This window comes from Drosophila yakuba, chromosome 3R (genome assembly GCF_016746365.2).
Source record: "Drosophila yakuba strain Tai18E2 chromosome 3R, Prin_Dyak_Tai18E2_2.1, whole genome shotgun sequence".
NCBI lineage: Eukaryota > Metazoa > Arthropoda > Insecta > Diptera > Drosophilidae > Drosophila > Drosophila yakuba.
The window spans coordinates 17,590,236-17,614,513 of NC_052530.2; the positions used below are offsets into that span (position 1 = coordinate 17,590,236).

The 24,278-nt window shown below is 43.7% G+C and overlaps 3 protein-coding genes and 1 long non-coding RNA gene across 10 annotated transcripts in view; 1 reads left to right on the forward strand and 3 right to left on the reverse strand.

Annotated features, from left to right (window-relative positions):
- Window positions 1–218: 218 nt before the first annotated feature.
- LOC6537271 (solute carrier family 22 member 13) lies at window positions 219–2,814 on the reverse strand. The gene is made up of 4 exons (XM_002097793.4): window positions 2,317–2,814; window positions 1,989–2,247; window positions 1,492–1,915; window positions 219–1,432 (listed from the first exon to the last, which is right to left on the reverse strand). Exons 1-4 carry the CDS (start codon window positions 2,812–2,814, stop codon window positions 781–783), a joined length of 1,833 nt encoding a protein of 610 aa, XP_002097829.2. The 3' UTR covers window positions 219–780.
- Window positions 2,815–2,962: 148 nt separating this feature from the next.
- LOC6537272 (organic cation transporter protein) lies at window positions 2,963–5,804 on the reverse strand. 2 transcript variants are annotated; one of them, XM_039376817.1, is made up of 5 exons: window positions 4,844–5,804; window positions 4,482–4,740; window positions 4,008–4,422; window positions 3,279–3,949; window positions 2,963–3,037 (listed from the first exon to the last, which is right to left on the reverse strand). In XM_039376817.1, exons 1-4 carry the CDS (start codon window positions 5,174–5,176, stop codon window positions 3,286–3,288), a joined length of 1,671 nt encoding a protein of 556 aa, XP_039232751.1. In that variant the 5' UTR covers window positions 5,177–5,804; the 3' UTR covers window positions 2,963–3,037; window positions 3,279–3,285. The 2 variants fall into 2 exon arrangements, with proteins under 2 accessions (XP_039232751.1, XP_002097830.1); XM_002097794.3 differs by lacking the exon at window positions 2,963–3,037 and having other exon boundaries at window positions 3,209–3,949.
- A 507-nt stretch (window positions 5,805–6,311) lies between these two features.
- LOC6537274 (nucleoprotein TPR) overlaps window positions 6,312–24,278 on the reverse strand; it is a 55,501-nt gene continuing 37,534 nt past the window's right edge. For 3 of the 6 annotated variants that reach the window (XM_015192759.3, XM_039376814.2, XM_039376813.2), the window contains 5 exons: window positions 13,137–13,711; window positions 12,786–13,056; window positions 12,247–12,722; window positions 10,489–12,184; window positions 6,312–7,201 (listed from right to left, as the gene is read on the reverse strand). In XM_015192759.3, coding sequence (XP_015048245.1) covers window positions 6,668–7,201; window positions 10,489–12,184; window positions 12,247–12,722; window positions 12,786–13,056; window positions 13,137–13,711 — 3,552 coding nt within the window. In that variant the 3' untranslated portion in view covers window positions 6,312–6,667. Of the gene's footprint in view, window positions 7,202–8,029; window positions 8,296–10,488; window positions 12,185–12,246; window positions 12,723–12,785; window positions 13,057–13,136; window positions 13,712–24,278 lie in introns of those variants that run through there. The other 3 variants (XM_039376812.2, XM_039376815.2, XM_002097796.4) reach the window with 3 other exon arrangements.
- On the forward strand, window positions 13,726–24,242 carry LOC26535323. Its single transcript, XR_005561828.2, has 3 exons — window positions 13,726–16,948; window positions 21,760–23,848; window positions 23,910–24,242. It is a non-coding gene; the product is annotated as an uncharacterized LOC26535323 (long non-coding RNA).

Below are 24,278 nucleotides of genomic sequence, written 5' to 3' on the forward strand. Positions count from 1 at the left end.
GGAGGAAAGCCTCTCTGGACTAGATAAACACTCTGCGTGACCTCTGAAATACGACGCTAACACAGAACAACAAGTTCAGTGGACTTATTAATAAAACCGAAAAAACGAATCGCTGATCTTCCCCAAGTGTAATATACATGAGGTCAGAAGTGCACTTAGATAAATGCCTGAATGGCAGCACAGACTCGCCAGCATGAATACTTTAATATACCCTCGCATTGTGGGAAATTTATTTATGTCTGTATTTTATAGATCTATACAATTCGGGGCGGACCTAGGCTTTAGTAACTAATATTCTTAAGGCATTTGAAACCCAATTACTATTATGTTTAAATGCGTGTTTTACGTTTGCATACATACATATATTTTATCATCCATAAGCTTAACAGAACTTAACTATGACTACATCTTCCTTATCCAAACCACCGACAGCAATAATTATTAGGCAGTCTTCTTGCCATTCTTATTGTCAGCTGGCCATAATTAATATTATCTTGTACTTTATATACTACTCAGATTTATGCTTACAATGTTGTTAAGAAATAGTCTGCAAGTATAGATAAAGAAGACACTTAATGTTCAGCATATGAATTTGAATGGCATAAAGTAAGCTTGATTATAAAGATCACAAACAAACACGAATAGTATTCTGCAAAAACTTAATTAACATTATACATTATATAACACTTTGCTCAAAATAAATTATAATGAACACAGTTAAATGCAATAAGCGACTAGCCTAAAATAGTAACAAATTCTGGCATTACATTAAGCACCTACTTAGTAAGTACGCTTATCCCCCATTAGTTTCTCATTGGTGCCAGCGCTGAGATTGTGTTCGTCTTCCTTTTCGAAACCTCTTATAAAGTCGAACATGCGTTCGCCCCTGCCGAACTCTTCGCCCTCCGCCAAAGTCAAAGGCAGCTTTTTGTTTCTCGTCTCCGACAGGAGCAGGCAGATCCAGGCACTAAGTAGCAGCAGAAGGCAGGTAATGATCGAGGATGCTGCTCGGAAATAGGTGTCCAAGTGGAGTATGAAGGGCGAGATGAAGGACAAGGCTGCTCCGGTGACATGAATCACCGCCAGACCACTAGATCTCACACAGGTGGGCATCAGCTCAGTCGATATCTGCATGGTGGATCCTGTGGTCACGGAGATCCCGAACCGGCACATCAGCAGGAGGCACACCATCACCGTGGCGTTGGGCTGCGTCCAGAAGGTCAACAAAATCCCCGTGGCGGCGGTCATCAATCCAGTTGCCGTCATGCTGACCACCGAGGTAAACTTGCGACCGAAGTGCTTCTGGACTTGGGTCTGGAAGATGCCTGATGGAGGCAAGGTCAGGGCGAAGAGGATGAACATGACGAACGGTGATATGCTAAGACCTTCCACATTGCGCGACATCGTGTTATAGCAAAGCGTTACTATCGAGCTGGAAAAATTATTTATATAAATTAATTTTGTAAAATGCCATTTCCTAAATATACTCACAAGATAACCATTACGTAGATCAGTCTGAGGCGCAGGCGTGGCAGCTTGAGTGAGTCAACGAGACGTGCCTGCTTCTGCAAGGACATCTGACTCCTGGCCTCGGACTGCTTCGTCTTGCAATGCTGACGGAATAGCTCATAGTCCGCCTCGCTGACATCGCGCCGATTGAACTTGGCCACACGGCGCAGCCTCAGTTCAGCGCCATCGAAGTCGTGGCGCGTGACCAGCCACTGGGCGCTCTCCTGGATCAGAAAGTAGAACCCAGTGACTAACAGCTGGGGCAGTGCTGTCCAGACCATGAAGGATCGCCAACTGCCCAACCAGACGGCCTGCCAAGAGGCACATATCAAGCCCAGACAGTAAAAAATACACATTGTCAGGTTCAAGCCCACACTTCGCATCGTCGGAGAGACGTACTCCAAAACTGTTATAATTGGGAGGAAAGTTAAGACTAGATAAGTACAAGAGCTGTATAATGCTGCATAAAGATAACATACCCAGAATAAACATGAGGTAGGAGTTTGCCTCAGCAGCCAATCCAGATACAAACCGGCTGGCCGAGAAAGTCACCAGGCTCTCTGCGAAAATGGTGGCCGAGTCGCCCAGAAAGCCGCACCAATTGGCCAAAACTACAGCCCTGATGCGTCCAATCCTGTCGCCAAGTAGCCCAAACAGTAGGGTGCCACACATGGAGCCCACGAAGAAAAGCGACTGACCCACTCGTGCCTTGTACGCATCATCGCAAACCCAATTCAGCTGTAAACAACAGAAATGCTCTCAAATGTAAATGCACGCCCTCAGTGGCGCCCGAACAGGCGAACTTACATCAGCGTTCATGCTTATGAATCCATGGTCATAGTGGTAAATCCATCGGTTGCAGGGCTCATCGCTGGCAGTGGCATTGCCGCCATCCTTGTTGATCGATGCCAGTCGCGTGCACGATGGCCTCTCGAATGGGGCGTAAATTGCAGCTATTTCGGCATAGCTACGATTCTCCAGCTGCTCGTGATAGCACCAGTGATCGGGCACAAACCCAATGACGTTTTGAGCGAAGTAGTGGCGGGAGACGATGAACATCAGCAGTCCGTAGAGAGCCAACAGCATGTACTGGTAGCGGTGGGAGTCGCCGCACTTGACCAGTATCTCCTCAAAGTCCATGGCCATGTCCGCAGATGCACCTCTACGTGGGTGCCGTCGAAAAGTATCTGTGTGTTCGGCGGTCCGCTCTCTTCCGCTGCCACGCACGTACTGCCACTGGTAGCAGTAGCCAGCGGACTGGTGGTCCGCTCTGTCCGCTCTGCTCTGCTCTGCGAACGCCTCCATCGAATAGTTAAGAGCGCGTTGTGAAAGCGGCTGCGGTAAACTGATATTGGAGTTAAATAGTTGAATCGACTGTTGCTACTCCCTCTCCGCAGCTGATAAGTCTGGGAGGCAACTGGGCGAGCTGAAAGGCCCGATTCGATCATAACTTATAAGTTGTGATTTAATTATTGTGGCTGATAAGCGTCTTTGTTGCTCCCATATCATCGCTGTAATCGCCAGTCCTCTATTCAAAATATACAACTATGTTACTGCTAATTTATGCTGTCAGTCTGCTTGGTGCTAGCAAAGTGGAGTGACTATTCATTCATTTAAATACTATAAAACCTCTATAATTTTCGGCTGCACATCGGGTTATGCAAAGCGTGACGCATTTCAAAGAGTAGAGTGATAAGAATATTAAGCGGCTATGCAAATTAATCAAAGATATATTTTGTATTATTTCTATTTTATACAACAGCACTTACTGCTAAATTATTGAGGCTTATTGATCAGAGTGTCCTCCTCCACAATCGTGGGACCCATTTCAACCTCTGATTCACTGCCTTCCCTCTTGAGCATTTGGCGAAGAAAATCAAATACGCCCTCTCCACGTCCGAACTCCTCTCCTTCGGCCAAGGACATTGGCAGTTTCTTATTGCGAGTCTCTGGCAGCAGCAGGCACACATATGCTCCGCACATGAAGAGTAGGCCCAAAATGATCGAGGGAGCTGGCCTGAAGTAGGTGCCCAGGTGAAGGATATACGGAGAGAGGAAGGAGGCGGCGAATCCGGCCACATGCACCACTGCCACGCCCCTGCCCCGCACGCTGGTGGGGATTAGTTCCGTTGAGAACTGGGAACTGGCACCATCGGCAATGGAGACTCCAAATCTGGCCGCCATAGTTAGACCCACCAGCAGCACTACATTCCGATTGCTTCCTTGTGATATTACCAGACCAGCGGCGACCGCAAATATTCCCGTTATGGCCATCCAACCGACCGAGGTGGCCTTGCGTCCCATCCGATCCTGGAGCAGACCCTGTAGATAACCCGAGGGCGGCAGGGTCAGCGCGTTCAGGGAAAACATGATGAAGGGCGAAATGCCCAGGCCCTCTACATTGCGAGCGATGGTGTTGTAGCAAGGAACGATGATAATGCTGCGAATACAAAGAAAGTAATTCAATAAATAATAGTTGAAAACCATATAGTACTTACAAAATGAGAAGCAGCTTGAATGCTGTGCTGCGCATGCGTGGTGTTTTCAGCATGTCCAGCAACTTGGCGTGCTCCTCCTTGTCGTTATCCTTGCGATAGTGCTGCTCACAGTAGCTGCGAAAGTCCTTAAAGTCCTCGGCGGCCACCTGGCGGCGATTGATCTTGGCCACGCGCTCCAATCGCTTAATGGCTCCATCCACATCGTTTCGCGTGACCAGCCACTGCGCGCTCTCCTGGACGAGGAAGTAGAACAGGGTAACCAGCAGCAGGGGAACCGAGGAGCAGGCCAGGAAGATGCGCCAGTGGCCCACCCAAACAGCTAGCCAGCAGGCTCCGATCAGACCAAGACAGTAGAAGCTGCCCAAAACTGTATTCAGGCCCACATTTCTCAAAGAGGGTGAAACGTATTCGAGAACTTTCCGAAAAGCACCAATTAATCTAGTCAATGAATATTCAGACAATGCAATTACTTACTTAGTATATACATGAGATAGGAGTTGGCATCGGCCGCCAATCCTGATATAAAACGGCTGACCGAGAACGAAGTTAGGCTGTCGGCGAATATGGTTGAGAAATCACCCAAGAAGCCACACCAGTTGGCCAAAATCAAGGCCCTAATGCGCCCTATTCGATCGCCAAGCAGGCCAAAAGCCAGAGTTCCGCACACCGAGCCCACAAAGAAAAGCGACTGGCCCACTCGTGCTTTATATGCCTCATCGCAGACCCAGTTTAGCTGAAACATAATAACAATCAAAACTAACCTAGTATTATATTTCTAAAACAAGGAATATTTTCTGGTCTAATATTATTTTCATTCTAAGAAAATTCTCACTCACCTCTGTATTCATACTTTTGTACCCAAAGTCGTACTTATAGATCCAACGATTGCAGCGCTCGGTACTGAGCGTGTGGTTCTGCCCATGCTCATCAATCTTCTCCAGTCGCGTGCACGAGGGTTTCTCGAACTGCGAATATATCTGCTCGATTTCAGCGAAAGTGCGGTTCTCCAGCTGCTCGTGATAGCACCAGTGATCGGGCACAAAACTGATGACGTTTTGCGAGAAATAGTGCATCGATACGACGACCATCAGGTAGCCATAAAGCGCCAGCAGTACGAACTGATAACGACTGCTGTTGCCGCACTTGGCCAGAATCTCCTCGAAATCCATGCTGCCGTTATCAGAATTCAGAGGTGCCCAACTCTAGCGGCGTTCGCAGTGCTGTGATAAGCGCATATCTGAAGAATCCCACATTTACGGAGGCAGTCAACCCAATCGCCAGCTGGTTCTCGAAATCGGTTTATTAGTCCCAAACCAAACGATTTCAAGGGTCTGGGGTTACTGAACGCAGGCGAAACCCGTTCCGGATTTGTGTGTTCTGCCGACACGGAGCGCACATAGCCAACTGGTTGAGCCTGAGCCCCAGTCTCGAGTACCAAGTGCTCCTCCAGTGGGGCACCAATAAGAGAGCGGTGCTTACATGAGAGCCCAATTCGAGTATAATACCTTTCTCCGAACTCTTTGGCGCTCTTATTCAATTATGCGAAATTTAAAAAAAATGCCACTTGGTCACGTTTCGAGTGAAGAAGGCGGTTTGGAAATTTGCACTGCATTTACAAAATTTGAATATCAATTAACTTCAATTCCTGCCACTTGGCGGGTTAACTTGGATTGATATTGATTGATATATGTATGTACATATCGATACAAGTGTGTCAGGGAAAAGTATGTATTATTTGTTGAATTTTAATTTAGAAAATCAAAATGTGCATAGCCGCAGAACTTACCGAAACAATCCAACACATTCAATAAAAACTCATTCGAGAGTGTATTTTTTATAGTTTTTATTTTAGTGTTTTTTTTTTCATTTATGTGTTTATCAATTACATTTGCTGTTTAAATGGATACATGTCTACATCTGCTGCCTTTTGAATATATTTTATTATTAGCTTTAATATGAATCATTAATGTTGGTTTCCCACACTTCTATGTCTGTTGATTTTATAAATGTAGTAAACGCAGTTTCGTGATAACATGATAGATAGAGCCTATTACAATTGCCTTTCGACTTAAATAGAATACATACATAATAAGATAGTATACCAAACTGTACATACATACATTAGATGCGATGTGTTAACTAAATTTGATTAACAACTAAACTACTTAGCCGTACGGGTCCTAGTACGAGTCATTTAAATGTAGTTTTGAGTAAATAGGCAATGGTGCAGGATAACTAACTTACGACTCTTACAAAGATGCACATCAACTTAAATAATATTTTACATACAAAGTAGTGGGTAAGGCATACGTATTGTACGCTACTAATAAATAGTCGAAGAAACCATTTACGTATAGACTAAAGCCCTGAATGGTTAATGGAGAAAATAAACATTACGATACAATTCAATACAATTCAGTCACAATTCATTTCAGTTACAATCGATCATTGCAGGGCCGCTGGATAGTTAAACCAAATATATAATTAAATTAGCATTATACACGTCACGTAACACTATACTACAGCTACATACACATATTTATCCATTTTTCCATTTTCTTTCGATAATTACAATAAAACAAGGTGTGAAAAGGGGGTTTGAAAATAAGGACTAGTTTAGATATGATGGTTGATAGTTAAACGCCTGCACCCAGCATCTCTTAACCACACTCAATGCTGTCATAGAAAATCTCTTCATCCGGCTCTGGCTCCGATAGCTCCTCCTCAAAATCATCAACGTCGTAGGAAATCAAGGACTGCAGGCTCTCATCCAGCAGCTTGTGCTGCACATGATGCACCTCAAACAGTTTCTCGTCCTTCGTGTCCCTGGGCGGAGTACCAAACCAGATGGCATCCACCTCGTCCGCACACCCATCGCCATATACAGGATCAGCGCCTTCGCCCATCATCGCATCATCGTCCGGAGCTGCAGAATAAGCTCTGGCCTCGATCGAGTCACTGTAGCCGTAGTCGAAAGTGACCAGGAGATTGGACGTGGCACAGTCCATGGAATCGGGCGTGGTATACTCGGTGTAGTACGAATCGTAGGCCGTCTCCTCGGACACATCGTGCAGCTCATGGGGCAGATATCGTTGCACTTGAGCATTTCCCTGGCTGCTGCTGCTCGTTTGCCATAGTTGCCAACTGTGGTTATTGAGACGGAAATTTGGCTTTTCAACGGTGTTGGCCAAATTCTAAGCATCGTTTTTTGGGGAAATTCGGGGGAGAGCAAAGAAAAACGGAATAGAATATCAATTCTTTGGTACAATCAGGCAATCAGTTAATGGAAATTAGAACGCAAACGGAAGTAAGAAAGGTTTTAAGACGGCTGTTTAGGTACATAAACGAAAAGAATGGTAATATAATATTTAAGTTTTTGGGGTTAGCTTGTTGCGGGAGAATTGATCTCTTGGACGGCGGTTAGATCCCTCAACCTCTGGCACAATAAGTATATATAGTTTGGGTTAGCACAGTGGGCGATCAATCAATCAATCAATCATAAAACCAATTAGTAAGTTTATATACAGCGGGTAAGTCACTCATTTCGTTTACCTTACTTGGCAATTTTAAAAGATCGTGTTTGTTTTTTGTGCGCACTGCCCGTTTGCTATTGTAGAAAGGGTGAGGGTCTAAGTCTAGATAGTCTTGGTAGGCTAGATCTACAACGAACTACATTGAAATCAAAAAAACCATTGCTGGTGTAACTCAGTGTGGGGTAAAGCAAAAGAAAGCCGTGGGGTTGGCGGTGTTGGGGTTTGTGGATTGGTTTGGATTGGATTTGAGAAATGGTAGAACTTAACCTACTAGGTGAGATACAACAAAAGAGACTTACGCGTATAACGATTGGCGGCAAAGTGTCTACTTCATTGTCTTTGCTTTTTTGGCCAAAAACAAAACAGACAAACGATTTACAACAGAGGGCTCGAGATCGATATTGAGATCTGAGCTGGATTTTGGGGCTGAGCTGATCTGAGCTGAGGAGGATGTACTGGGCGAGGGCGCTGCTCCTTTTCGTTTGGCCGGCCATCGGTCTTATCTGTGGCTGTCCGATACCAAAAACTCCAGTCGCACTCTCTTTACATGTTTAGCATTTCAGGTTTAAGTTTCTTCTTTTCTATTTGGCATGCAGTCGAGATTTATGTATTCACCACCAACACGTCAATCAATCAGTCAATCAGTACACCACCACGAATAGTCCACGAATATTGTTAACTTCTGCTATCCACACCAACTCCGATGCTTATTTTCTCTGTGTAGCCTGGCGTTTGTTAGGATAAGTGGCTTGTTTCTGTTTTCACAATGTTTTTAGTTACATTTTGGATTGTTGGTGGTTTTTGGGATTTTGGGTTGGTTGGTTGTTTGGTTGGTTTGTTGGTTGGTTGTTTGGTTGGATGGACATATTTTTATGTACATACATATTTTAGATGTTTTTGCGGGGATATTTTTGGTTCGGTCAGTTTATCGGATATACAAAATACGAGTATATATGTGAGTTATGACAACAACAGACAGTATAAATTTTTGTTTTGTTTTTGGAGTAGACATACAAACAGGGTAGAAAGGCGCAGAAAGAAAAAGTAAAAGTAAAAAGAAATTACAGCATTAGATACAAATTATTTCAAGTGTGATCATCTAATTTGCTTCTTTCTTGGGTGGTTTGTAAATGCACAAACAAAGCCAAAACAAAGCGCTCGATGCTGTCGATGGTGTCAATGATGGTGTTTTTACCCTGGTGTAAATGTGGATGAGTATGAGTGTGTTGCTAGTTGGATCTTCGGATGAGCTATCGACCGCATGATGATGAAAAGGACTATTACTCAAACACAATCAAGCCATACGATAAAAGCTAACTCCTTGCAGGTTCTTATAATGATATGTGTACTGGCAATCGGCTTTCTAACTTAGGGCAAGTCTTTTTGTTATTGTAATACAAGAGAATACAAGAGAAATTTTTGTTTTCCGTTTTAAGTTTAAGAAATAAATAGAAAAGTCTGTCATATTCTATATAATCCGTTTTATATTTTTATGTTATAGCGTATACGCATAGGTTGGTATAAGCCCGTCTGCTTCATACACAAATTAATAAATAAGCCTTTAAATTAAGCCCAATAATAGTTTAGGTATATCTTAAATTAATTACAAAGAAAGCAATAGTAATAATAATCATTTTTAATACACACGCAAACTAATAATTATGCTTAAACTCGCTTTCGAACACAATGAGAAACTGGCTGATCCAACAATGAGAGGCATGCATACTTGAGGAAAATATACTAAGCCGCACATAATCGTGATTTGCATAACATATGAGTAAATGAAATGATATTGTACATGCATTTGACTTTTGATTCATTTTCTTTGTATATACATAGCTATATAGAGGAAACATTGCTGCTGCTGTTGTTGTTGTTGCTGCAGTTGCATGTGAAATTGCTGATTAATTAAAGCCGACTACTGAGCACCTAAGGCGAAGGCATCGATAGGCAGTGAGAGTTTGATAGGATGCACCTTTCACTAGCCAAGTGTTGAGTCAACGACCCAAACCCAAAGCAAAAGCAGCAGGGTCTTGAAACTGTATTCTAGGGTGCGAAAAATCGAACATACTGTTGAGACTAGTGAGCCGTCTTGACCTTTCTGGGACTGAAGAATTGATTTGTCAAGGACTTGGGATTTCTTTTACTCTGGAGGAATGCCATCTTCGTAAAGCTGACGTTGCTATGGCAAGAAATAGCTTATAAATGTTTTGGAATACAAAAAAAATAACAAAATAAAAATTACAACGATATTGTAAAGGGAAATTTAAGGTTCTCAACAAATATTCAACAATGTTAGATGGTTAGTTCTTCAAAAAACTGGTTACCATGGATATTCAAATTACTAAAAAAATCAATTGTTAACTTATTTGCTACACGTAAGTGGAGCAGATATTCTTAAATAACATAGGAAATAGTCCTATTGGAAACACAATCATTGCTGAATTATCTATTTCTTGTTGAATAGTGTTAGATTTGGAGTTCGCATTTGACAAATAATAAGACAAACAACGGGGGCAGAAAACAAATTTCCTTTCTTAGGCACGAGACGCTAACTTGTTCCATTTTAGTTTCTGTTTTTTGGATTTCGAATATATGCATGTAACTGTAGTATATATGTTTGTAGAGTATATATGCCGTGGGTTAATTGTATGTTTAAATAAATATATATGCACGTAACAATGAATATTAACGTAAGCAGTTAATATCGGGTTCGTAAGCTGCTGATTTCTGTTCTTGTTTGGATTCGTTTTGATTTGATTTCATAAACTGTAACGAAGATGATGGTTCTTGTGGTTCTTTGTTGTTTCGTAAATGTTATCGAAGGCATATTAAACGGTAATCAGTAGATATTCATATATATATATAAATGTATGTATCGGTATTATCAGTAGTATTATAATAATTCACTTGAACCAACCCAAAAATGTTGATTTGAGAGTGCGTACCTTGCCACTATCACTGTCGCCGCCATAGCTGGATGTGGGCGTGGTGGCCTCACCCTGATCCCGGCCGATGGCTCGACCACCGGAACCCCCAGTCGAGGCACTACTGTAACGCCTGGACACGCCGCTACCAGAGGAGTTGGATGCCGGCGAGTGACCACTGCGTCTGTGGTTCTGCTGGTGCTGATGATAGGGAGCTCCGGTCCCGTTTCCACTCAGCTGGAGATCTTTGCGCAGCGTCGAGCTCAGCTGAGCGGTAATGGAGGCGGAGTTGGTGGTGGTTCCCTTCAGGCCCTCCGGCGACTGCTGGGCACGTGACAGGGAGTCCAGATGACGCACCCTGGAGCTGATCGAATCCCGCTTCAGCTTGGGCAGCGGCGAGTTCTGGAGCACACGCGGGGACGGAGTCGTTGCGGCTGTTGGCTGGCTGCGATTGCCAGTCGAGCCGGATGAGTAAGGTGTGGTGGCCAGCGGAATCGAAGAGGAAGTTGAACTCCGGCTCGTGTTCGTACTCAGCGAGTGGTTGGAGGCGGACGTGTCTGCTCTTCGCAGGCTTTGCAAATTTCCCGTGCTTCTGCTCAGCGAGGATTTACTACCATACGAGGTGCTACTAGAGTTGTGCGCCGATGGGGGAGATCGACCCGCCGTCGAAGGTCTTCCCGTTGGCGGTTTGCCCGAAAAATAGGCCGCCGCCTTGCTGCCCGGGAGCGGAATCTTGCTGGGCTTGCTGGCACTTCCAAACTTTCGGAACGCATTCTGGCGCGGCGGTGGAGTCATGGCCTCAAACGGACTCACTCCGCCCACACTGATGCTCATCACACGGGCGGCTATATTACTGGGCGTACTGCTTCCCACCGGACAGGGACTGGCATTTATCATCGTCTTGCTGAGGGGGGAGATGGTGCTGTTGGGTGTTTGAAGCGCTTGATTCTCGTGCTCGTGCGCCGACTCCGTGCTACTACTGTGCTGTTGCAGCTCATCCATGGCCAGCGGCACCATGGCCTTCATGCTGGGCGTGCTGATCTGTGTGACTGGCGGGGCAGGCATAGCCGACGATGTAGAGTCCACCGAATCGGAAACTCCACGACGACTCAGCATTAGCGTGGTGGAAGCCGAGGAGCGATTGGTCTCGTAGTCATGCTGCGATGAATGGAGATACGAGTTGGTGGTGCTGTTGCTCGCCTGCAGACGGGACTCCACCAGACGCAACTGCGCCTTGGTGCCCTCAAGTTCGATGGTCTTCTCCGTCAGCTGGTAACGCAGATCCTCGATCTCCTCGCTGTTTTTGTCCAGCCGCTTGGCCAGCAGCGTCTTGGACTTGCTGGACGATTCCAGCTTCTGGGCCAGCACCTGGTTCTGCACGGTAAGGGTGAGCAAGTGGCGCTGCAGCTCCAAAACATTTGTTTCCAATAGAATGGCCGCGAATCGCTTGGAGTCGGCCAGACGGCATTTGGAGTTGCGCGAGCCGGGCGTGCTCACGATGCCATCAAGATGTCCCAAAGATTGCTGTTGCTGTTTTCTCAATGGAATATCACTGCCTGGGCTTTGATGGAATGCTTCCTGCGCTGGCTGATCGAGGACGACCGGCTGGAATGTGTTGTTGCTAATGATGTTGCTGCTGGGGCGACTGCCATTGGAGAGCACAGTGGTGGCTGAGGATAGAAAGTTGCGTTGACTGGAGTAATCCGACTGACTGGCGCTGGAATTAAACAATATTATTAGTTTTAAATGTATAACAATTATCAATAGGATTCCACTCACCTGGAAGAGCTTTTGCTTTGTTGCTGCTGCTGCTGCAACTGCTGCACCCGCGAGCTCAACTCTAGCTTTTGGGCCATCGCCAGTTTTAGCTGCTCCTCGAGATCTTTCTTCACTCCTACCAACTCCTCCACCTGGTCGCTCATCTTGGCCGCCTTAATGCGCCCGGTCAGCGTTTCCGCCTCCATTTCGGCCAGCTTGTCCAGCAGACGGTCGCGCTCCTTGCGCAGCTGTTTGATGTCCTCGCGATTTAGTCGCTCCACCTGCTCTCGGAACTGCTGCGCTGTCATTCCATCCTTGCTAGCACCCTGGCCCCCTTCGCCTCCTGTCTTTTGAGCATCCCCCTGCTGGCGCTCGTAGCTCTGCAAGTGCTCCACTTCCTCGCGTAAGCGATTGGATTTGCGGTGAATGACGTCCAGCAGGTTGAGCAGCTCATCGTCCGATTCCGCGCAGCTCAGGCGATTCGCTGCTATGGCCACCTGTGTAGTTAAAAGACAGCATTTAGTAATCAAATTACCAAGAGTTTTAGTTTTGGAACTCACCGTCATAGCACCGTTGGTGGAGGAGGCACTGTGGCCCTCCTTGGAGGAACTGGTCTCCGTTGAGAAGCCGGAGTCTTGCACAACGCTTCCGTTGTTGTTCTCTCCGCTCTTTGGCTCTTTTTTGCCGCTGTGCGAATTGCTACGGCTGCGCGTCAGCGACGAGGACGACGCCTCAGCTCCAGAGGAAGGAGCAGCTGCCGCTGACGACGTGGACGGTTCTTTGTGCGACAGTTTTCGCTTCATTCGTATGCCCGGCTCCCACTCACGTCTGCTGCAAAGATAAACAACACAACATCACAAAAGTGATCTTCTCTGGCGTATCCATTACGCCATTTTGGAACTTTAACTCACCTGGTGGCTAGCGAGGAACTGCCGCCACCCACCGAGTGACTGCCACCGATGGCACCCACCGAAGATGTGGGCGTCGAGGGCGTGGCAGACATAGAGGCCATCTTGTGCTTGAGGTCGGGAAATGTTTCTATGACCAGGTCCCTGAACTCGAGCAGGGCGCCAACCTCGTGCTGCAGCTCCTGCAGCGACTTGGTCTGCTCGCTGTGTATGTGGTGGCTGCCGTAGCTGTTGCTGTACGGCGTGTGGTGGCTCAGGTGGTGGTGGTGCAGGTGGTGCGGATACGTGGCCCCCACCACCACGGTCGCCGTGGGAGAGGCGGAAACGGCTCCAACCGCCGACGCACCCGCCATCAGATGTGGGTGATGGGCGGCACTGCTCATCGGCAGGCATTCCATGGCCCCGCTGCTCAGGTCAGTGGAGCGCAGGACTCCACCGAGATGGTGGCCGACGATTCCGCTCCCGTTGACGCCTCCGATTCCGTTCGCGTTCCCGTTCCGGTTGCTCTCACTGTGGTGGCTGATGCAGCTTCCGTCCGTTTTGCTGATGCCATGCGTTGCAGGTTCGAAGCCTTCATTCTGTAAGAAGTTAATGGGTATTCATTAATTCACGAAATACTTTGTTGGGTGCTTACTGAAAGTTATATTCTTATATATTTTTCCAAATATCTTATTTTAATGATTCCATTGTTTTCAACATTTTGTAGAATTTTTTAAACAATTGAAACAATTCAATGACAGAAGACTCAAGACATTAAATAAATGTAAATTTGATTTTCCATTACTTCATTTTCAGGGTTAGCCAGTCATCTTTCGTGACCTCAAATTCCCAACCAATTTGTATTTCCAATAATAATAAAAAGCAAATGAGTATAAAAATGCAATCATTTGAAGAGCTCTTATTGAACTTGTACACATTTGTAGATTGTGAAATATTTATTGGATTATCAATTAACATAAGACTTTTCCCAAGCTTTTAATTATTACACTCGACAACCGCCTTTTTAACAATAGTCGATGATAAACACGCACGAGACGAGAAAATCGAAAATCCCATGAATCATTGTTGTTTCGGATTGCGATGGTCAAGTGCGATGGGCTGCACTTTCAGCCAGGCTGAAAGCCAAGATCAGCTTACATCGCCACAAGTCATTATCAGGGTGCTTTGCGCAAGGGCCCCAGTGGGATCGATCGATAATTACTGGAGAGAAAACATGGCATGGCATGGCATTGCGTTACTTTAAGTAAATTGAATTGATCATCATGGTGGGGCAATCGCTGATCGCTGATCGCTGGCCAAGGAGTTCGGGAGCAGTGCGAACGATTAGTGAATGACATACAAATTATGATTGATGAATTGCACTGCACGGCAGTGCAGAGCGATCGCCCGCTGGCCGGCGGCGACCCGTGGAGAAAACTGTAACAAAAGTGCAGCTTAATGCAGTCGCTGCTTGCACGCCAGCAACATGCAGCATGCAGCATGCAACCAGCAACCAGCAACATGTGTAGCTGCAACACCAATCGATGCAGCAATTTGTGACAATCATCATGCTGTGTATGCTTGGCCCAGGCCATGACTATTCAATGGTCTGATCTGATCCGACTGCGAAACTAGAACAGGCCGCAGATGGCCGGGCCAAGTAAAAGTAGTTTTTCTCTTCGTTTTGTCTATTTATTTCTGTTTTCCCTCTTTTCCAACATCTGCTCTGGAAAAGGAACGGGAACTACACAGAAAACTTTTGCGGTAACTCACGAATATTTCTGCTTAGAGAGTGACATTCAGTTTTTGGTACTTAAGTATTTTTATATGAAATTTTAGATGTTTGCAAAATGCAACACATATTTCTTAAATACAACCAAACTTCCTTTGGACATACATAATACGTAATACCTATTAATAGCGTTGTTTATTTTCTGAGTGCACCATTGTTGGTGGATTCGTTTGTCAACCGGGCGAAGTGAAAAGCTTTCACTGCACGAGAATGTTTCTCGAGCGGCGGCAACTCAATTGATTGGCAAAATACTTTCACATGCAATAAACATAAATTTGCCTCGCAACCGTTTTGTCGGCCGGCTTTTGCTTTTGCATTAACTATACCTATAGCTATTGATCAAACAAATGTATGTGGCAATGGAGGGGCAGCAAAAACCAGGCAACTGGGTTGTCTATATTTTCTGTTGTTCTCGGCCGGCTAAGAAAAAGTAAAAGAGGTGAGCTGGAAAAGACAAAAACCGAAAGAAACATAACTCTGCTGATTGCATGCAGGCAGACTGGCAGCGATGGAGTTTTGTCGGCGGTCGGAAATGTTGGTCAGACACTAATGGCAAAATCATTGCAAATGAAGCATGAAAATTGGCCCACATTCACATGACACAGCGCTTGGCTGGGCCATTCCATTATTTAATAGCTAATTAACAGAGAGGGGCCCAGGAAGCATAGCTCATAATTCCATGGCTTGCATAATCGCCATGCACTTTTCCTCCCATTTATATTTTTTTGTGGGGTTTTTATTAATTTTTTTTTTTGGTTTTTCCTTTCGGCCGACTTGCCTGTGGAGCGTGGCGAACATCAAAGCATGGGAAGTGGTGGAGAAGTCACATTGAAGATCGTGTAATTATATAGCAAAATCCATTGTCAACCACGAAATTGAAACCGAACAATCCAAACGTCGGCTGACTGTCACTCAAAAAAACCAAAAACAGCAAACAAAAAAAAACGGAGAAAAAATATGGAGAAAAACTAAGCACTAAGCTCAATGTCGGGCACCGTCATCCATTCGAGCATCGCGATTGGCTTTATGATTTCAGAGTCTTATTGCTCAATTAACTCGGGGATCTGGCCTCTTGGCCCACGGCCTGGAAAATGAAAATACTCAGCCGAACAATAAAAGAGTTTCCAATGCACAGTTTCCAGCTTCGGCGACACACATGCAAATCTGAATTCACTATACCCACTATGCCATACAGACTGTGACACAAGTGCTTCCTTGTCACTCGAACGAGGCGTCTGTCTGTCACTGCTCCGAAGTTGTATCTTCTCGAGCTGCGCCTAGTGGCTGATATGGATTGCTTGGCAGAAGGCGTGGAACAGTGGTCTCTTCTCTTACTATCACTGGATTTAGTACTGTACGAGTATAAAGTATGATTGAATGCTGATTCCCAACCAGTGCTTTCCAGTATCTGTGCAGTATGAACAACCGATCATTTAATCTCCGTACCAACTTCAATTGCAAATTTTGGTCACCAGTTTCAGCGAATCCAACCACTGTCTCCCAAAGTCGCAATCAACGCCACATCATCATCATCATCTGCGTCGTGGGCGCAAAGCATCATCTCCGCGCTGCTGCCACGCATTGCTGATTCCTCAAGTTTTATTACTCGCCATGGCAATTGGGTTGATCATCATTGTGGCAGCTTCGTGGCAGCATCGTTGTGCGGCATGACAGACGGAAAAACGCACTTGGCCTGGGCGACAGAGCGGCTCAATTAGGCTGCCCACCACTTGAGTCGACTGCTGGTACACTAGCCAGCAGGGTTTTGGGGCTTGTCGAGTGATTAGAGACAGCCAACACAGCACCTTGGCTACCCACCACCAGCCAGCAGGAGATCTTCCTACCTTATAAACAGATGACATTTCCAGCAGACACCGAAGCAATTATCAGGCGAATTGGCCATAAATCCAGGCAGCGGCAGCAACTGTTTCATAAATCACAGAACGTTTGCTATTTGTGAAAAGTCATAGTGATTTGATTTAGGACGGAAATTAATCAGATGAGCCATGACAAATGCCTAAACGTTTGTTTAGCGCATTTAACTGTATGTATTTGTTATTTTTTAGCTTTTGTTCTTGACTATTTTCTTTAGTTTCTTGAGTGCCTAGCACTTGTTTGATCGATTTTTTCCGTCATTCTTTTGCACAATCACTTCCTGCCCTCCGCCGTATTTTCCTATTTCTATTACGTATACTTGATATTTTGCTGCTGTTGCCAGGCTTTTGCTTTAAGGTATTTTGCTAAGGTACATATTTTTTTGCACAGCTTATATCTGTTTGAAGTTTTCTCCAACTCTATAGCCTAAAATTCGCCAATAAACGAAGAATCGTAAACTTTGCGCATTCCAACCGAGGGAATTTGCAAATAAAAATCGCAATAAAAATCAAAAGCTGATTTTTAATGACCTCTGCTTTGTTGTCGCACTTTTATGTGATGGCAACGAATTTATTTCTTTGCATTGAGATTTCGAAATATTTTGCATAATAATATCTTAAAACATAGGCATAAGAATGTCGGTGCAGGGTACTCGAAGCCTAGTTTTCATTAAATATTTATTGTTTGAGTATTTCGTTGGTTGTTTGTTCGATCGTTTTAATTGTGGTTTGCCACGCAACGCCAAACATTTTTGAAGTGCAACCTTCTCTTCTCTGCAACGCCCCTTCATTACAATTAGCGATGGGTTTGCATAACACTCGAATGGTCGAATGTGTGTGCATTTATGTGGATGTACCAGACTCATGGACTCGTAGACTTATGGACTCGTAGTGCTCATATAATTATGCATGTTAAGCACTGACTGGCGAGGCGAAACTGTCGGGACTGGGACTGCTCAACGGCATATGAGCATATTACGGATTGGGAGCGCTTATTAATTATCCGACCCACTCCCCGAACATGACTTATGGCATGGAATGGCATGGCATGGCGTTTTCCAGCAGTCATCGCCCGGCACATCGACCACGCCAATTTATATTTTCAATTCCAATTCCAATTCCTATTCAATTTCAATGCAGTTACATGTTGGCGTCTGTTGGGTTTGGCCACCAGCCTCTGACGCAACTTGGAACTATGACTATGTGGTACTTCGAGTATAGACTTTGGGGCTCTTTTGGGGTCTTGGGGCATTGTGCGTTTGCCGTTTTGCGGCTCTGACAGCCAACAGCTAGTTGGTTTGGAAATTAAAAGACAATTGCAATTGCCGGGTCTGATATCTAAGCATCTATGGTGCCACGCCGCCAAAATGAAAAATAAATAGAATTGTACAAAAAGTATAAAACCCACCAGCGCCGCTTTAAGCCATTTCCTATTAGCCGTCATTAGTTCGCCGCTTTATGTTTTTGGGCGTTCGTATTTTGTTGTTAGATTATTTTTACATTTTTTGTAACAAACAGCAAATTGTCGGCCGCTGTGCTTGCCACACATTTCCCTCCACATGTGGCAATGGAAAATAATTGTCTAAGTGTTCGCCACTCGGCGGCTTTGGTAATCGTCGCAGCAGTCAACGGAACGCAAGTGTTGTAATTAAATTAAGCATTTTTCGGCTTTTGTTGGGTGGCTTCACAAAAGCTGCCAAAAAAAAAAAAAGTACTCCACTCCACTTGTAAAGGAGTTGCAACAATAGTAACTGACACATTTACAACATCTGTTGCAATGCAAATCGTCGCCTGTCAAATTTCCTCTTCCCAAGCTTAACTTTTGTTTTTTTGGCGTCTTTACTTTTTATCCGTCCGCCATTTTTTGTGATTGTCTCAATTATTTGATGAGTTTTGTAATTAAGTTAAATTAAATTAATGACATTACATTTGAGCCACTAATGTTTTTTGTAACCAAAGAGCTGTAAGATGAAGGTCGAACTAGAAAATGAATAGACATTTAGTTAGAAAATATGTGAAGCTTTTAAAAAGCCCGGTTTTTTCAAGCCCAAATATATAGAAAGAAAATCTACAAAGTTTTAAGCTGCGCCCAATTACTTGAAACTTTACGAAAAAAAAAAATACACTGTAAACATAACTATTAATAACGTTCAGACAGTTTCGCAGACGTTATGCAATTACGGGAAAAATAGCTAAGAAAAAAAATAATTAAACACATAAATTATGCGCAAGACGCAAGAGCAAAACTGGACAAACTTTATAAAAACTTGGTTAACACATCAAGAAACCACTATCAGCAGACTACTGTGGATCAAGCCAATGAAATGCAGAGACAATTTAGGTGTACGATAAAGTTAAAATATAAATGTATTTTATATTTGCAAGAGAAGGTAGATTACTGATAAATGTAGACTGCCCTGCCTTATTAATCACTTAAATATTACCATACTTTCATACTCTAATAGCGTTCATAATCTGTTCTGAATGGCTACTTAATGAATTACTTATTCCATCTAAAAGCTAGTCTTTAATTAAATATGCGAAATCTGAGGGAACTTCTCCACTGTGCAGCGAGTTATTTTTTGCCTTTTGAGTTGATTGGCGCCGCTTGTGCTTTGTAGACCGAAACCCACCGTTAGGCGGCACTTTGCATTAAATTAATTAACTGCTTTAAATTTTAATTGCACCTTTGGCACAAGCTCTCATCTACTAACCACCGAGCATTTGGGGCTAAACTTTCGCCTGTCCGTCCGTCTTTCTGTCTGTCGGATTTGCCTGACCGGCAGAGCAATGAGAATAATGAAAATAATGATAATAATGATGATGATGATCGCGATGACGGCGATAAACGTCCATAAAGTGCTGCTCCCGCGGGCTCCTGTAGATATGTATATCCTTCGGGGTCTCCGTTTCCTGGGGCTCTCTGGGGAGCCGCCAAAAAGACACAGCCTTACATACATATACATACAGTAAGTATCAATGGGTATCTGTAGCTGGCCATCTGACTTGGCGGCTGCCACTTCCAGTGTCGGGTTTTAGCCAACGGGCACACCTCTTCTGCTGTCATTTGCCAGCGATTTCTAATCGATTTTCCGGCAAAACAATAGTTGTTGCATTTTGCTTTTAGGTTTTTCGTTTATTTTTTTTTCGCTTTTTTGTTGTCAATGTGGCATTGTTTGCATCCCGAACAACTCCGGAACTTTCACACAATTTTCACACTTTTGTCCGGCAATTCTGTTCATTAGCATGGCAATATAATTTGGGCAGCTAAAGCTATAGGTTTTGGAATCTGATCCCCTGAGTGGTCACGCGATAACTGGCGTTGACCGCCGGAAGTTGGGCCATTTGTACACAATTTGCACGATTTTCAGCTATTCAGCTTTTCAGTTTTTCAGCTTTTCTTTGTTCACTATCCAAGCAGCGGCGTCGTCTTCGATGTCCGATGTCCGTAGTTCTATCCACTTGTTTATAAATCGATTTTGTTTGTTTGTTAGTTTATTCTATAAGCCGTACGTCCCAAATAGCCGACACGGCACGCCCTTTTCCGCATTACTTGACTTGCATTAATTTCGCTGTTCAATGCACTTTTACAAAAGGCAACATCAGAAATAGACGGTTTAGCTCTTTTTTTTCGCCGCTTTTAATGTGCCAATGACTGCACGATTGTGCGATTACACACGGCAATCTGTCAATGCATCCAACCAGAGACACTTGGATATATATAGTATTTATATATATATATTCAGGTAGGAGGTAGGTTCGAGTCAGCCACCCCAGCAATCGATAGTTTCGCTCTCCGTTTTGTCAATCTCCCAACATCCGGTGAACGTTTCACTTTCGTGGCTCTGATTTATTGTATACAAAATACATCTTATATTTATTATGTGCAGTTTGTCAGCACCTCGACGAACGAGCAGCTCGTTTTAGTTTATATTATTTTTTTTTTTTTCCTATAGAGCTGCGCCCACCTGTGTGTGCCACTCTTTGAGGCTTTGAAAATATATGCAAAATACGTTTTTATAGTACGTTTAGCCGATAGTTGAGTTGATAGGCCAAAAATGGCGTCGCAATTTAAAAGCGCATTGCTGAATTGCCCCTTTTGGCTTTGTATGGCTTATCGAGAGTTGTTGGCCGATAACCAAACCAAGCGCTTGCCTGCCTAAATGCTTTCCATTTAACTTGGCCCGTTGCCTGTTGTTTGCATTTCACCGGCTGACATTCGATAAGATTTAGCCAGATGATTACTCATACGCAACGTGTGACACATATCCCAAACAAGGTCTGGCTGCTAAGTAAATGTGAAATGAAAGTATGGGTATGGGTATGGTGTTTTCTAAACAGTGGAAGTAAGCTAGTAAATTAAATTGACTTAATGGTATTCATCATTTAATTACTGCATTAGTAATCATTTGAACAGCAACAGATTGCAATACACACTCTGTGCTTTGACTTTTGCCTATTTGGTTTTAAACATACATTTTCACACTAACTTTTCCACACCTGGCAAATATCCATTCCCTAGGGCAACGTAAGCCAACAAACGCTGGCCATTTGTGAGGTGTGAAAACCGAGTAATAAAGCTACACATCTTCGGCTAACAAGATGTGACAAATTTTTATCGCATACTCGACTCGCACGTATAAGTATCCGAAGAAAAGAGCTGTCGGCACGGACCGAAATGCTTTTCATGGGGGACCCCAGAGTGTGTCTTCTTTTTCCCGGGGCTCGTGATCTCTGACATACCGAACACCGAAAACAAGCGCAGTCACAATCAGCACTCACATACCCAGTGTACCTAGGTATACATATGTATAGACCTTAACTATATGGCTTTTGCTATGTACATAGTTATAGCTACATGGCCCGCAGCTTTGTTTAGTTGTTACGTTTTGCCGGCATAAAGACAAAAAAAAACTTTCACTTTGTCATCAAAGAGCAACAGAAATAGCGTTAAAAACATTTTTCACTTTTTTTTCTACAGCTGCAACAAAAGCCCTGCCGGCCAATAGTAAAAATATGAGCAAATAATGAGCTTAGAAAATTTTACGATCCAGCCATCGGCCAGTGACAAAACTGAGAGAAAAGAGGGATATGGAAAAGCTGGGGAAGTACACTGCAAACACAAGGCATTCTCAACTATTCGACTGTAAATCAGCTTTTGCTAAAGCTGAAAATATTTTAAAAATATATATCCCAACATCATTTATTACATATTACACAGTAACATATCTTTATGAAAATACTATGATCAACAAAATGATATACCCTTTTAGAGTAATTGCATACAAAGGCATGGAAATAGTTTTCCGTGTAGGATGGAACTGCAGCGAATCGGATGACGCAAAATGGGGAGACTGCCAGTTGGATTTGGCACTTTTAAGCTGGAAACCATGACAATTACGACTCAGGGCCGATTGACGGCCAGCGCGAGTGAGCCAAATCAAATTGCCGATAAAGCGGCGATAGTGTGTGAAGTGGCATGGCCGGAACCCCTGGAGGTACACAGCAAGAAAAAGGGGGGCGGTGGCAGGAGGGAGAGAGAGTGGCAAGCCGGTAGGAGATAGCGCAATCACGGATGACTCGGACTCGGTTCCACAACCAAAAACCAAAGTTCGCCCCCCAAATGAATTATGAGCCATGACGCCTTTATGGTCTCCAGCCATTAAAACAGATTTTTTTTCATTGTCCGCTGCCATTGTATTGTCCAGAGTATTTTGACCAGGAAAGTCAGGGCATAGAAGAGATCGACGGCTTGGCCAATGTGAAAATAATCAAAATGGCTATACGGCTCTTTACTGGATTTGCCTGCCAGAGTCGAAATGAGGAACCAAAGTGGAGTTACTGCTGTTGACCAATAACAGACATTTGCACCGTTGGCAATTGGCACGAAAAGATGCGTGAGACGTCGCCAAAGATGGTCGATATCGAGTGGGCTTTATGGCCAAGTCTAAATGCCACAATTGAGTCTGTCGCTGTGAGAAGTTATAGAGTTATTCGTTGAGATCATTAGACAAGCTTACCAAAAAACAGATTGTTTCCCCAGAAGAAGGCATTAGATCAAGCAATACCGCTTGGCTTTTGATGATGTAATAGCCAAGAAAATTAATTGTTCGGTATTTAATGTATCGCCTTTTATTATTATGCTTTAAATTAAGAACTTTAGATCTTTACTCATCTTCTTAAAGTATTTTCTCAAGCTTAACAGAGTAACGTATTACAAAAACCTTTCTTTGGCAATCAAGCTAAGTGTAAACTTCTTTCAGAAAATCAAGTAATTATCTAAATTGAATAATAAAGGCTGTTTTCGTGTTAAACAATCTAAGAAGTATTTTACGGGAGTTCAAGTGAGTTCATTCTCAACCTAATAACATACATATCCAATCAGAAGTTTCCATAGCTCGACACCACGTCCCAAATAAATCAGAGATCCTCACTTTTCGGTGCGGTGACCACATCTTTCATATCCCACCGATCGGCCCACAAATAGACAGTCCAAAGTGGACGCCTCCAAAATGACAGAAAACACGCGACAGGTGAGGCCCACGTAGATGATTTATTTTTAGACAGGACTCGAGTGCAAATCGCTGGCACTTATGGCGAATTTAAGCAAATTTATTAAGGCAATTATTTGATTGCGGCAAATGTTTGGGCGCCTCAAGTGCAACACATACAAGTACAAGATACAAAGTGAAACAACATCGACCAGTTGCCAAATATGGACAAAATGACAAGTGGTCGAGAGCCAGACGAAAAAATTAAGCAAAAAAATCTAAATATATATGTAAACTACATATATTTATGTTTAGAGTGCAATCAATTTAACTGTCTGGCGATTTTCAATTCGCCGCTTTGATCGGCTTGGCTTCGGATTAAATTTCATGTAGTTTTTCTGCTATTTTTTTTAGTTTTTTTTTTGTCAAACAAATTTACATAATTTTGTGGGATTGACGGACGGGGCTTTTCTGTAGACTTGTGTGTTTATGTCTAGGGAGGCTCGTCCGCATTTGGAAGTAGCCTCGTTTGTATATAGACCCAATTCAATTCACATTCAATGCGAATTCAATTGAAACGTATACGGCTTCTTTGACATTTTGTGTTTCATAAATGGCCTGATGGTTAATTTTTCCACAGGCCCGATTGTCACATGGATTATTATTATGTTTGTGATCAATTTATGGCTCTGACATTTGGATCGACATATATGGGCCGAGGAAGCTACGATGTGTGTGCTCTGTCTTCTGTCTGACAATTATTAATGGCAACAGTTTAATTTAATTATGGGAAAAGTCGTAAGACTTTTCATTATTAAGCGTCATTCGAGCATTCAGTTATAGATTGCATAAACCTTTGCCACGGACACCTGCAAACGGCTTCCGGTAATCAAAAGTTAGTTAATTATAGTGGCAAAAACTTTGTGGCTAATTAATTATTATAACAAGTAAAATGTGAAGGTGAGAAAAAACAAAAAATCATAGAAAATAAAACCATTACCAAATTTGC